The 13247-nt window shown below is 35.5% G+C and overlaps 2 protein-coding genes across 3 annotated transcripts; one reads left to right on the top strand and one right to left on the bottom strand.

Annotated features, from left to right (window-relative positions):
• Positions 1-2427: 2427 nt before the first annotated feature.
• Positions 2428-8618, bottom strand: LOC133682134 (BRCT domain-containing protein At4g02110-like). Its single transcript, XM_062105400.1, has 10 exons — positions 8310-8618; positions 8113-8202; positions 7846-7950; positions 7616-7717; positions 7448-7532; positions 7072-7141; positions 6907-6951; positions 3890-6256; positions 3393-3609; positions 2428-3225 (listed from the first exon to the last, which is right to left on the bottom strand). Exons 1-10 carry the CDS (start codon positions 8391-8393, stop codon positions 2686-2688), a joined length of 3705 nt encoding a protein of 1234 aa, XP_061961384.1. The 5' UTR covers positions 8394-8618; the 3' UTR covers positions 2428-2685.
• Positions 8619-9996: 1378 nt separating this feature from the next.
• On the top strand, positions 9997-12849 carry LOC133681856 (transcription initiation factor TFIID subunit 13). 2 transcript variants are annotated; one of them, XM_062105026.1, is made up of 6 exons: positions 9997-10226; positions 10899-11024; positions 11105-11142; positions 11758-11817; positions 11907-11981; positions 12502-12849. In XM_062105026.1, the coding sequence occupies exons 2-6, from the start codon at positions 10919-10921 to the stop codon at positions 12610-12612; spliced, it is 390 nt and encodes a 129-aa protein (XP_061961010.1). In that variant the 5' UTR covers positions 9997-10226; positions 10899-10918; the 3' UTR covers positions 12613-12849. The 2 variants fall into 2 exon arrangements, with proteins under 2 accessions (XP_061961010.1, XP_061961009.1); XM_062105025.1 differs by having other exon boundaries at positions 9999-10226; positions 10852-11024.
• The last annotated feature ends 398 nt before the right edge of the window (positions 12850-13247 follow it).

Here is a 13247-nt window from a genome sequence, read left to right as displayed (position 1 = left end):
AAAATAAATCTAACAAATTTTCATCAGCACTCATCATTTATAATAAAGCAATAATCATTTAATAAGTGTTATATATTAAGAAACATTGAGTAGCATTCTATTCTACCTCGAGGCTTGTAATTCATTTTTTAAAAAAGAAACTTTTAGTAAACCATGCTGTTTTTTTTTTAATTAAAAGGTCCTTGTAATTCTCGGATGCTCCTCTGACATGTTCTCTGCAATATTCAATTTTTGTTTCTATCATGCAAAATATACTCCTTTCAAACATTATTTATTTTCTTATGGCGGAAGAAAGGGGTTCTGCCCGAATCCTCACAGCACAGGGTGCCCATCCGATCATTTTCTTAATGTATTTTAATGATTAAATAATTAAAGTCGTCAGAGACCTCACAGGGTGCATCTCTCTAGCTAGTCTCTAGCATGAGATGTTTTTTTAAACCTTAACCCCCCTCAAGCTGTACAGATTAAACTCATGATATTCTGTACAAAGACCACAGCACCCTCTGATGTCGGGTGTATTTGGGGGCAGAGGAGGGGAATGTCCTGAGGGTAAAAGGGAGAGTGTGAAGAGTGAGTGGGTTGAATATGGGATTAGCCTGGAAAAAGAAGGGTTTAGTTAGAATAAACACGTGATGTTTGAATGTTGGGGACATCGGAAAGAGGAGAGGTCGTGGCCAGATATGATGATGTCAGGGGCACCATGTGATGCTATCATGTCTTTTCCTTTTCTTTTTCTTTCCCTGTCAGAATGGGAAACCAAGGCTTCTTTGTTTATAGATATTTAGTTAGAGTGTTGCTTTTTAAATTTGAATTTTTATTTTATTTTAAATTAAACTTTTTATTGTTTTTTGGATTGTTTTGATGCTTTAAAAGTAAAAATAAATTTTAAAAGATAAAAAATATTTTAATATATTTTCAAGAAAGAACAACTTATATTATATTCTTGATTATAAAAACTATAAATATAAATTAAGATCCAATGTTTTTGTTCGTGTGCTCTGCCTTTCTTACTTTTACTTGTATATTTTTTTGTTTGATTGAGATATTTGGTAATACATTTTATTATATTAAATAAATCTTAAATTCTCAAGAATTTTATTTTATAAATTTAGTCTTTTGTTTTTTTTTATAATAATCTTATTTTCTTTGGATTTAAAGAAAATAGTCCACAAATCTTTTTATTTTTTGAAAGAAGTTATCTAAAGGAGCACTAACTAGTGATAGTCATGATATGGGCTTCATGAAACAAGCAAAGTAGCCACGTTTTATGAATATGCGTTCATGTAGCAACTTTTTCAATGCATAGGACCATGGCACGAGGCCTGAAATAAGAGTTTGTTTTACTCAAAAGTGTTGTTTAGAATTTTGATAATAATTATTTTTTAAAATAATTTTTACAAGTAAAAATAATATGTTTTTTATTTTTTTTAAATTTATTTTTTATATTACTACATCAAAATAATATAAAAACATTAAACAAATTAATTTAAAACATAAAAAATTATTTTTAAAAAAAACTCTTTTTAATTTTTCTTTTCTTTCCATTATTATTTTTAGCGTGGTATTAAATGTCTGATCATCTGCAACAAATTCTATTCTAATCATGATTTCAGGTTATAGAATCAATCAACTTCCATACAACACATTGTGTAAAGAAACTAGCGTTTGACCTACACTACAAAAACGCCTTTACGATAGAGTGTGTTTTAAGCCAAGTATAAAACTTTTGTTTGATTTTATTTTTTTTAATACTATTTTTCTCTTCGTAGCGTGGGGTTCCAAAAATTAGCAAAGCTTGAAGTCACAGCAAAGGTTTATGGCTAAATATTACTCTGCTTTTCAAATGACATGTCCCCAATTATGCGCAGACGATGACTGCTTGAAGGCCCAAATCCCAATCCCCCCCCTGTCAAGGTGCAGTGTCTTCTAATTCTCAGTTTTCCCTTTTCCCACTTTTTTAAGAAGAATTTTGCAAGGGATTTAACTCTCCAAGCATTACCGGCAAACTTCCCTAGATGGGCCAGATATGTGGCTAAATTTAGATTACAGTAAGACCCAAGCCCATCAAAATAATGCTTGAGAGTTGATTCGTGGAGTTCAAAGATTGACATGGAAAAGAACTTGAACAAAAAAAGGGGCAGAGCTTGAAACAGGCCTCCTGTCATGGTGAAATCGAGAAAGAAGAACGTGCAACCCTCAAGTTCATGTACGAAGACTGTCATTTGGCAGTTCAACAAGATGAGAAAAACTCAGAAATCAAAATGCATATCAATTGAAAGAGAAGATACAGGATCATGGTGATGCGTCCATCAATAGCGAATGATGCGTATCTCCGCGCAGTTTGCAATGCCCTGCCCCACTCCTATAACAATTACAGGATCAATCTTGTAGAAGATATCCCGATCACCAACAGGATTACTCATGAAATTTGCTTGCATCAAGAATAATATCTAAACGAATATAAAATAAAACATGTCTTGCGACCTACAAAGAATCAATTTCTGAATAAATACATCAGGTCTTGAACAGAAGTTCGATATGTCCTATAATCACCTTGCCATTCTAACAAGGTTGTTATACAAATCTACTACATAGACATGAGAATAATATAGTAAATTCTACACGTTTGGTCGCAGCAAACTATGTTAAATGCAGACATCTTCTATGTTAAGAAACAATTGGCCTTTAGTGAAGTGTCTTTTTTATCCTTTTCTTCCTGGGGCTGGTTCTCTTACTGCTTCCGCTACACTTCGGACAAAACCAATCCTCCTCTGGTATACTTTCAAGTGGAGGATCGCAGCAGTCTATATGCATCCCAACCCCACATCCAACAGAACCACTTTCATCGCTGCATATCAGCATCACTTCCCCTCTATCTCGAGAACCACAAACTTCACAGGCTATATCATCACCACTATCACAATCCTCAACAATCTCTTCCGCCTTGCTCAAAAGGTTGGAAAATGACTTCTCTGCCCAGTCATTGGTATTGTACAGTACATGTCTCTCAAGAGAGTACCCAGGCTTGCAGACATACTCCACCAAGTAATCAGCAACAATGCAGGGTATCTTATGTCTTAAGAACTCTTGAACCCACATATCTACACGTGTTATGCCAGGGCTGACAATAGCATAGTCAACTCCAGATGTAAGAAAGCGGGTGTAAGGAGGAGAGGTTGCTAAGATGGTACCATCCCCCGCCTTCACTACTCGTTTCAGAGTATCCTGTTTGTTGAGCAGGAAGATGCAAACCGTGTCAAATCATGGATATTAGATAATTGATCAATTAAAAATAATAAACAGCCGATAAGTATCGTTCAGGGAAATCCAAGACCCTAAGAAAGAAAGCTTATGCAGCATGTGTTGGAAAAAGAGCAGTTAAGAAAACATACCAAAGGTGGTGTAATGCATTCTCCATAAATGATAATATGCATTCCATAGAAGGCTCCGTGACCTGTTCTCTCCCTTAACAGCCGCCACTTCCTTGGAGCTTCTAAATTAATTGTTCCATCTTCACTAAGGCTATTCTTGTGCCATTCATAAGATTCCTCTGCCAAGAACCTCCCTGCCTGACCACAAGCAGTTAGATAATCCGACCTAAGAATCCACCTGCATTAAATGGATATCTATCAGTTTGGACAGATGGCTCATAGAATTATAGATAGTCCATAACAAAACTCATTCAGCGACTTTTCATCTTAACAGGAAAAAACAAACACGCATATATAAAAAAATTTCTCAGGAGAAAAAAGAGGAATTACATAGTTTAGCACCAGCAAAATGAAAAATGGATCGCATCGCGATGTCAGAGATAAGAATCTTGATAGAGGTTTTCTTAAATATTAGTTTCAAAACTCAAACTTCAGACATTAAGCACAATGAACTGCACCTTCCAGATGCTGCAGCAGCAAAAAACTTCTCTGTCCTGCGAATTGGGTCTGGAGCTATGAAGTGTGTTGCCTGATATGACCATTGATGAGAATCTCTGCAGAATTTTCCTTTCAAACGCCTAATAACTTGCTGATGCTCCTTTCTTTGCATCCTATTCCCACTCAATATAAACCATAGCGGTTCAGTTTTCAGTTGCTTTGTAACTTCTCTTCCTGGTGTAGAACCAGGATTACTTTTACTAACCTTTTGATTAAACTTCGTTGGTGTTTTACTTGCATTAGCAGCTGTTTCCCCAACATGCTTATCATCTAGACTTGCATATTTATCTCCATCAACAGCAGGCTTATTCTCCTTTTCAGCTTCCACGGGGTTCTTGGACTTTTTCCTAGATACAGTTTTACTTTTAGCTTGACCTGCAGGACATGGCTCAGTGCTTTCCTTTTCTGCAGCATTCTCCTCAATGTTCTTTCCATTAAGATTCTCTTCCTCGTCCAGAACTTTCTTAGACTCAGCTTTTTTAACAACCGAAGTAACAGTCTTGGTCTTCGTCTTACCAGAAGGCTGTTTCTTGCCTCTGCTTCCTTTTCCTTTTACAAAACCTTCTTTCAAGGTTGATCCGTCTCTCTTTTGTATTTCAATTGCATTATTTCCTTCTGCTGGACCATCACACATGTTAGCTGCAGAATTATCTGCTTCCAATTTCATTCCTGTCTTATTATCTGCTTTATTTGACAAATCAATCACATCAATCTGCTCGTCATTGTGCAAAATTTCACATTCATCTTCCTCCTCTGGAGCCTCAGTTTCATCATCCGCAAAGCCAATCTTATCCACAGCGTTACCTCCCAACTTATCCCCCAATTTTGTGGCACGTTCTGTCTCCATCACTTGTGCTTCTGCAGCATTGACAGTTGCAGGGGATATCTCTAGCTCAGTGGCATCAGTGGAACTCCTATTCTCCACTCTCCCTTTTCCCTTAGCCATACCAACTGTACGATCATTTTGAGCATCAGTTACATTTAAGTATATGGAACCTTTCTGGCTCACATTACTCGTCAGTTTTGGTCTAGAACCCAAAGTCTTCTTGGCAATCATCTTCTTCCTAGCTGGCTTGGTAATGGAGTTATCATTTCCTGCCTGAGGCACGTTCAAATTAGAAAGCATGTCAGATTTATCTGTCTCTAATCCCTTATTATGTGTAAACGGACCCCCTCCATCCTGTTGCCAATTTTGTGGCTCCCCTGCTTCTGCAATCACCTGTTCAGATCTTTCGACAACTAAACCTCCACTATCATGCCCGCTGACCAAGATGTCCTTTGTCAAGTCCCTGAAGGATGGTTGTGGTGTATTCTTATTTGTGTTCTCATTTTCTCCAGTTTTCAAGATCATATTTTCAAGGAAAGCATCATCTTCTGTGAACGGGTTCCTTCTAAATTTTGATGACTTGGCTGTTGAAAAATTGGTATGTGGGTTCTGCTGAGCATTCATACCAATCATATCATGCACAGAGTGGCCATCATTGCTGAGGGGAGAGCGGTTATTAATCCTAGACGGACCATCCACCAAAGGTGTTGGTTCTAAACCTTGACTTGTGTAAGTAGCTGATGGACTCACTGTGACATATGCCTGTGCATCATGATTCATCTTCTGTGATTTAGAGCTAGAACACGAAACATCTGTCTTTTGCTTCTTACTTCCTGGTGCTTCTTCATAAAGTAATTCAATTCCTTTTCGAGGAATTTCAGCACAAGAAGGGCTTGTTATGTCCTTTGCATATTCTGCTTTGGCAGAAGACATATTGACGGATTCACCTAAGACAACTTTAGGAGAGCCTCTGATATTTCCCGAGTTCCCAGAGAAGATTGATGATGGGGATATTTGTGGAGTTCTCCTTGTGTAACTTGTAGTGCTATACTTCGCATCAGAGTGAGAAGGCCTTTCAACACTTATAGAAATAAACTCCAAGTCTTTACTCGTTCTTGTAGAAATAGGAGTTCTCCCTTGTGTACCAGGTAAGTCATTGGAAGTGGCACCTTTGAAGCCACCAACATCCAGATGGCCAGGCACCTCAGAAACGCAAATATTATCAAAGCCTGAAGCATGATCATTTCTGCTCCTTTTGCCAGGAGTTACTAAGATATCTTTAGCATTGACAACGCTTGATAGACCTTCAGGCTCACTCAAATTATGTGATATTTTCTGCACTTCCCCAGTTTTGGGCATTTCGCAAGCCTTAAACGTTCCAGCTTTTAAATTCTGAGGACTCTTATCCGCATTTTCATAACTTGGTTGCTTCACACTGGTGCCTTCAGCTTCATCCTCAGAGTCTTTTGCCTCAACTTCCAGCATTTCCAACTCATAGCCACTATTCAAATAGAGCAATGGTTAAGCAGGATGTACACTAGATCCAAGTGTTTGTATATGAAACGATAGTTAAGCAAACAATCAAAGATTAGAAAACCTCAGCTTCCTAATGAATGCATCATATATCTATTTCTTGCTTTCCTTCTTTCTTTTGGAAACGGAAAGGTAATAGATCTATTTGTTTCTACCAATGCAATTCGTTGAGATGCTTATTTTGTGCAAACATATAATGAGTGAAAGATCTCAACCGACAAATAGCCAGCCATTCAATATTGGAAACAATATAGTCACAAGGTACAAGCATTGATATGTGATAAGTAACTCCAAACTCAACATCTTGGGACTTAGTGAGCACATAAAGCTCAAGTAACAGTGTCCATAAAATGAAACAAAGAATCATGCCATCACTTTCTACTCATAATTCTGAAGTTAAGAAATATCTGATCAAAGAAACAAAGTACCTCAGACAATCTCAATGCATCATTCATATCACTCCTTAATAGAATTCAAACTCCATAAGATGGGCTAAAACAATGCAAGGTTTCTTCTCTCTCAATATGCAGTTATGCACCGGTTATTGTTAAGGAGTAAATAGTGATATTGAATTTATCACGTCGAATGCTACTAACCCGACAAGTTAGAATGCCTCACCTCTTGCTATAATTGTCTTCTGGAAGAAGCTCCCAATTTCTTAAGCTGCAGAAGGATATTCATTCAATATGTGAGATACTTATCTATTTCAAAGTGTAAAGAACTAAAAAACCAACTCAGAGGTCTATCCTTGAGAAAACATATATATATATAAAGAACACTCACCTTTCTTCCAACCAACGATGATTAACAAGCTTTATCTTCTTCATTTTATTGGCAAGCAGATACTTCTCACCTAGACAAAGTGAGAGCATCTAATTAAAAATCTAGTCTAGCTAGGCACTCGCACTATACCAGAACAAGGTATGAAAAGCTCCATAGGAGCAAATGATAAAATAACAGCAAGTAGTAGTAAGATTATTAAAACATGCTAAATGCTATGCAATGAGTATAGCAAGCTTGCCATGCTTGGTTTGCTTTTGGTATTAAACAAAAGCAGATTAAGACAAGTAAAAGAGGAACTGCTTATACACATGCAACAAGAACCGTAGTCCAAGTTCATTCATAATGGTGTTCACCGTGTGAAGATCAAAAACCACACCTTCAAATTTGTAGCAGATGAGATGAGTAACTTTGTTAGCCACCAGTGGCTTAGAAAACTGTGCCCCCATCAAACCAACCATAGTCTGAGAACGAAAAACAGGAAACCCTTAAGATTTCATTTCATTCCCAAATGCTCATGAAAGCTAACAAAATGAGCAACGCATACCATAATGTCATCTCGATCTTGGCGTTGGTACCCAGTCAAGCACATAATTAAATTCTTGGCACCCGGAATTCCATTCAAATCTCTAAGTGGTCGATACATAATCTATTGTGAAAAAAGTTAATCATTAATATCACAGGTGAAAAAAAAAGTACTAAGAAAATCGAAGACATACAGCTTAAATTTTGGGCCTTGATTAGAAACAAAATTATAGGAAAAAAAAAAAAACTCACAGAAGTGGCATCAACAGGCATCCCAATATCAAAACTATGATCAACCCATAATCCTGTCACAACTGTCTTTCCATCATTTCTTGCACCAACACATACAGGATCATCCTACGACACATTTAAACAAAATAAAAATAAATAAAGAAATACCATTTTTTTAAAAATGAAATAAAGAAAAGAGTGAAAATTTTCTTGGCTAGATAAAAATTCTAGTAACTAATTTAGCAGTTAAAAAAAATCGAAAATAACAATTAATTATTAAGGACTCACATAAACTATTTTATCGACAATGACGTGAGTGCAATTCTCGCTATACTGAACAGCATCGATGCCGCCGCCACCAACAAGCTTTGATTTAACCTGCACCGCATTTCAAATATTAAAATTTACTCTCTTCTATTTTCCTCTTAATCAATTAAAAGAAGTAACCATAATTTCAGAGAGAGAGAGAGAGAGAGAGGAAGAACCTTGGATTTGTTGACGGGATCAAAACCAACGAGAACGAAACGAACTCCGAGAAACGTTTTGGAAGGGGAATCTGTTTCCAGCATTGAATCGAGTTGAATTCGATTCGATTCGATTTTTATTTAATAAAATTAGGGGAAATGAAGATTTTATTATATAAGGAGAGAGGAAAGAAGAGTGTGTTATTATAAGACTAGGAAGTGACTCTCAAGTCAAAAGAGAAGAGAGGAAGATAGAGATACAGATAGAGACAGGTTTCTGCACTGTGCGAATTGTAGGCAAAGCTTGTGGAGGAAGAAGAGTGGAGAAATATTATCAAGTGGGGGGGGCTGTTTTAGGGAGGGAATTTTAGATTTCATTTTTTTGTTTAATTCTGGTGCCCTGGCGGGAGCGGGGGGATTTGTGGGAGCCTCCACGTGAGAGAACACGTGTTCGATGCCCTGACCGAGATTGGACCGTCTAGAGTATGGTTTTATTAATTTTATTAAAAGAAATCTTAAAATATATAGTTTTTTAACGAGGTGATGTGACTTCTACATGGTAATTCCATTGTAATTTGGATATAAACCAGTGCCCGGTGTCCGTGACTCGGTCATGTCAGATTTAATTTTAACGTTAAAAAAGAGAGTAGATGAGCGTTGTTAAGTATTCTTTTTTAATTATGAGAGATTTTAAATATAAATTGTAAACTTGACTCCTCTATTTAATAAAATTATTTGATAATTATATACACTAATATATATTAAAAATAGCCATTGATGATTATAAAAAAACTGAAATCAGTAAATTGAGAAATAAATATAAATTAAAAAAATATAATCATATTATTATTAACCAAAAAAATAAAAGGTATAGGTAAATAACTATAATCATACTTGTAAAATACTTTTTAATATAATAGTGTTTGTTTTAGTTTTTATTAAATTTATCCTACATAACCCAATTTTTATTTTATTTTTTTAATTTTATAGTTTGATATTAGATTATTTTATAAATTTTATTTTTGATATTTTTTATTGGGTTATATATTAATATCATGGGTTTAGTTTTTTTATTCTTCTTGATTTAACTTTCAACATTAGATTTGTTGAAAGTGAGATTTTGTATTTTTATTTTTATTTTTTTCTATGAATTATTTTAATATCACAATCCAAGTCGAGGTTTATCAAATTAACCAAGGTTGAATTGAATTATTTTTTATGTTATTTCTAATTGATTTTTTTATATATATTTCATCATTTAAATTTGATTGTTGGAAATTAGATTTCATATTTTTTTTTTACTTCCTATAAGGTTGTCCAAATTTTATGACCCAAGTTGCGAGTTGGCATATTTACTCAAGTTAACTTTATTTATTTATTTTTGTTTTTTTATATTTTTAAATTGAGCTTTATAAATTTTTTTAATTTTTTTTATAGAGTTATTATAATTTCATGATCTGGTTCATGTTTTTGACAGATTGACCCGGGTCAACTTGATTCATTTAACGAGATCCTTTTTTATATAGATTTCAATTATTCGAGTATTGTTTGTTATTTAATGTAAAATGAAATAATATTTATATATATTATAAATATTATGTGTATATTATATTGAAAATAATATATATATATATATATATATATATTATCAAATTTCAGATAAAATTTGATAACATCTATACCATACTCAATATTCAATGTCCATCGAATAAACTACCCCTAAAAAAACCCATTCATACGGTTCGAATGGATATAAATCTGGTTGGTAATAAACTGCCATCCCTAGTGTATGATAATTCTTATCGTCTCTCCTTTTCTCCTTTCTGGCTCCACACTTGGTCAGCAGCTGTTGTCTCAGACCCAAAAATCTCTCCCTATTAATCTTGTTTTTCTCGAGAGGGTTTCTTTTAAGATCTTTGAAAATCCCATTTTGTTGAGGTATATTTTCTTCATTAAATAATAATTAATAAGTTTAATCTTGTGTTATCCTAGTTTGATATTTGGGGTTTATGTGTAGTGTTTGATTGAGGCTGTTCTAAGTTTAAAATAAATTTAATTAGCCTGATTCATATTTCTGCGAATGGATGGATGGGTCACTCTTTTCTACCTTAACTATTGTTGCTCAGTTTCGATCTTTGTTTTCGATTTTTTCTAATAGGGTTGCAATGCAATATGGTTTTAAGCCTTGCTTCTTAAAAAGCCCTTTAAGTGTTCGATCATATGCTTAAACCAGTTCACGAGGGGAGATTCTGCAGCTGGAGGTGAAAGTTTGCTGCTCTTTGTATTTTCACTGGTTCTACAAGTTTTTGAAGCAATCACTAAGATTTCACTATTCAAAAATGGAACAAAAAAAAGGCCACTACAACTGGGTTTTGAGCGTTGCAAGCTGGTTCCCAGTGAAATTGTTGTCGATGTGTTTTATTCTTAAAGCGAGTGATACTAGCGGTTGTCCCAATCACTGCCACTAGCATTCCTCTTTCAACAATGTTAAATTAGGTTATGTTATGTTAGACGCGACATGTCTCTCGTGTGCCTATGCCTTATTGTTTTTGCATATTTGCAGCATAAATCTGATTGGTCATTGAAGATAAACTGTGAGACATTTGATAGGAAATTACTTGGAATAGAAGATGAACAACTCCTCTACAGGATCCTCATCGAAATCGAAAGCTGGGTCTTCTTCACAGCCTTCGGAAACTTCATTTAAGCGAAAGCGGGGGATGTTTCAGAAAGACTGTAAGCGAGTGAAATGACTTCCTTTATGCAAGTTTTCTCGTGGATTTTTTGTTAATTTTCTACTTTTTTTTTTCTCACAGTGCAGCACATGATGTATGGTTTTGGCGATGATCCAAATGTAAGTGTTGCTATCTTATCACCATAATATAGTTTTCATTGATGGAATGAGGTTTTCTCCAGGTAACAACAGAGCGATAACTGTTTGGTATTGCTATGCATTTTGCTAAAATTGTTTAGTGATGATCTACTGGCTATATAACTTGCAATGCACTCTCCTGAATCTAACGTGAAAAGTTTGTAAAATTACTTTCCATCCTCTCTCAAATTACCGTATGGTAGCGCACAACATTTTGGAAGAAAAGTGTTTTAAACCAACCTGGACCTTTGAAGGCAATATACTCGAACGTATGAGTTGCAGCATAATCAATCTGTCACCTTAAAGGAGTGGGGGATCTGGTTAAAATAACTTTCTTAGAGGCCTTTTCTAATTGCTTGATAGGCTCATGAATCCATTGCATTAAATAGTAATAACTTAAAATTACCATTTTCAAGAGATTATTTATTATGGGCAGACCTTTTCCGTACTTGCTGCAAGTAGATAACAGTCTCATCAATAATAGTGGGATAACTGCTGAGGAACTCTCTTGTCATTGATATCAAACATCTCTGAGAAAAAATCAGTTAGTTTGGTCTGCAATTGAATATACTTACATATCTTCTGCTGCTTAAGCAGCCTCTCCCAGAGACAGTGGCACTTGTGGAGGATATTGTTGTGGAATATGTTACGGATATGGTAAGCATCTGTTTAGGTTAGTAATTTTGTCCCCCTTTAGCAAGATGCTATCTTAATATCATGTCCATATGCAACTTCTTTTTTTGCAGGCACATAAAGCCCAAGAAATCGGATCAAAGAGGGGAAAGCTTTCAGTTGAGGATTTTTTGTTTCTAATTCGCAAGGTACTTTCAGCAAAGAATTTTGCTTCTGTCATGTTTTAGGAAAGTCTGTGAATCAAATTTTTCATTGTTCTTTTGCCTGTCAAGAGTTAACTGGGCGCATGTTGTTAACTGGTGCACACCAAGAGTTACCTAGTTCCATGTCACTGAAATAAAAAGGGAAAACCATGCTATATATATATATATATATATATATATATATATATATAGCAGGATGGGCAATGGCGGAGGAGAACACCTCCCATAATTAAACCCTGCAGGACTTAGTGGATTTTAACTGTTATAACACATCTACATAATAGCACAACATACTGGTGATTTATCACTGCTTGTATGTAGTAGAATTTGAACTCTGCTATTCCTATTAACACCTGGCTTTCAAGAGCAACTTTATTGATCTCTCGGACAGCCATCTCTACCATGCTTTTCCTGCCTTACATGTCCTACAAACTTCATATGCAGTCATAATAGTTCTGGCTTTAATATGTTTGTACTTAGACCAAACCAAATCTTTGACCTGCAGGATCCTCCGAAGCTCAACCGTTGTACGGAGTTGCTGTCTATGCAAGAGGAGCTAAAGCAAGCAAGGAAGGCTTTTGAGGTAGACGAGGAGAAGCTAGCGTCAACGGAGTGACATGGGATAGGAATAGTTGACGGGTAGCTGTTTGTAAATAGTGGAACTGGATAAATCAATCTGAGTGTAAAAAGTTTCTGCGAGCAAATGTGGTGCAGACCCATTTGAAAGGATGGAATCCATCATTTCATGTTGTAACCATTGTCAAAGCATATGCGGGAAGGATTGCTGCAAACTTCAGGAATGCCTTCCCAAGTTTTAATAGTTGACACACGGAAGTGGACTTTGAGTAGTAAATTAGCCTTACGGCCGCATTCTTAATTATGGATCAAGAATCTTAACTATTGATCCATGCACATGGTTATGCAAGTGCATAGAACTGTGCTCCGCCCAGTTACTTAGGACAGAAAAACAGCATCTTGGATACTCTAGAGTTTTACTTTGTTCATTTCCCAGCGTATATGAATCTCCTTGAGTCTAGTATTCTTGGTTGACGTAGCCCATTATATTATCTTATATATGCGTTGAAGATTGAATGTCATTTGGTTGGTTTATATATGCCCACTTTAAAATCAATTTCACAATATATTCAGCAACAAGTAACTCCACGGGTTAAGAACTAGATGGTGGTAACGTCAATCTTCTCCAATTCATTTGTGTGAATCACCAACACGCGTACAGGCAAATGAAGTGGT

The sequence above is a fragment of the Populus nigra genome, chromosome 2 (genome assembly GCF_951802175.1).
Source record: "Populus nigra chromosome 2, ddPopNigr1.1, whole genome shotgun sequence".
Lineage (NCBI taxonomy): Eukaryota > Viridiplantae > Streptophyta > Magnoliopsida > Malpighiales > Salicaceae > Populus > Populus nigra.
The sequence above is the reverse complement of the archived record's forward strand: the minus strand, read 5'-3'. Positions and strand labels throughout refer to the sequence as shown.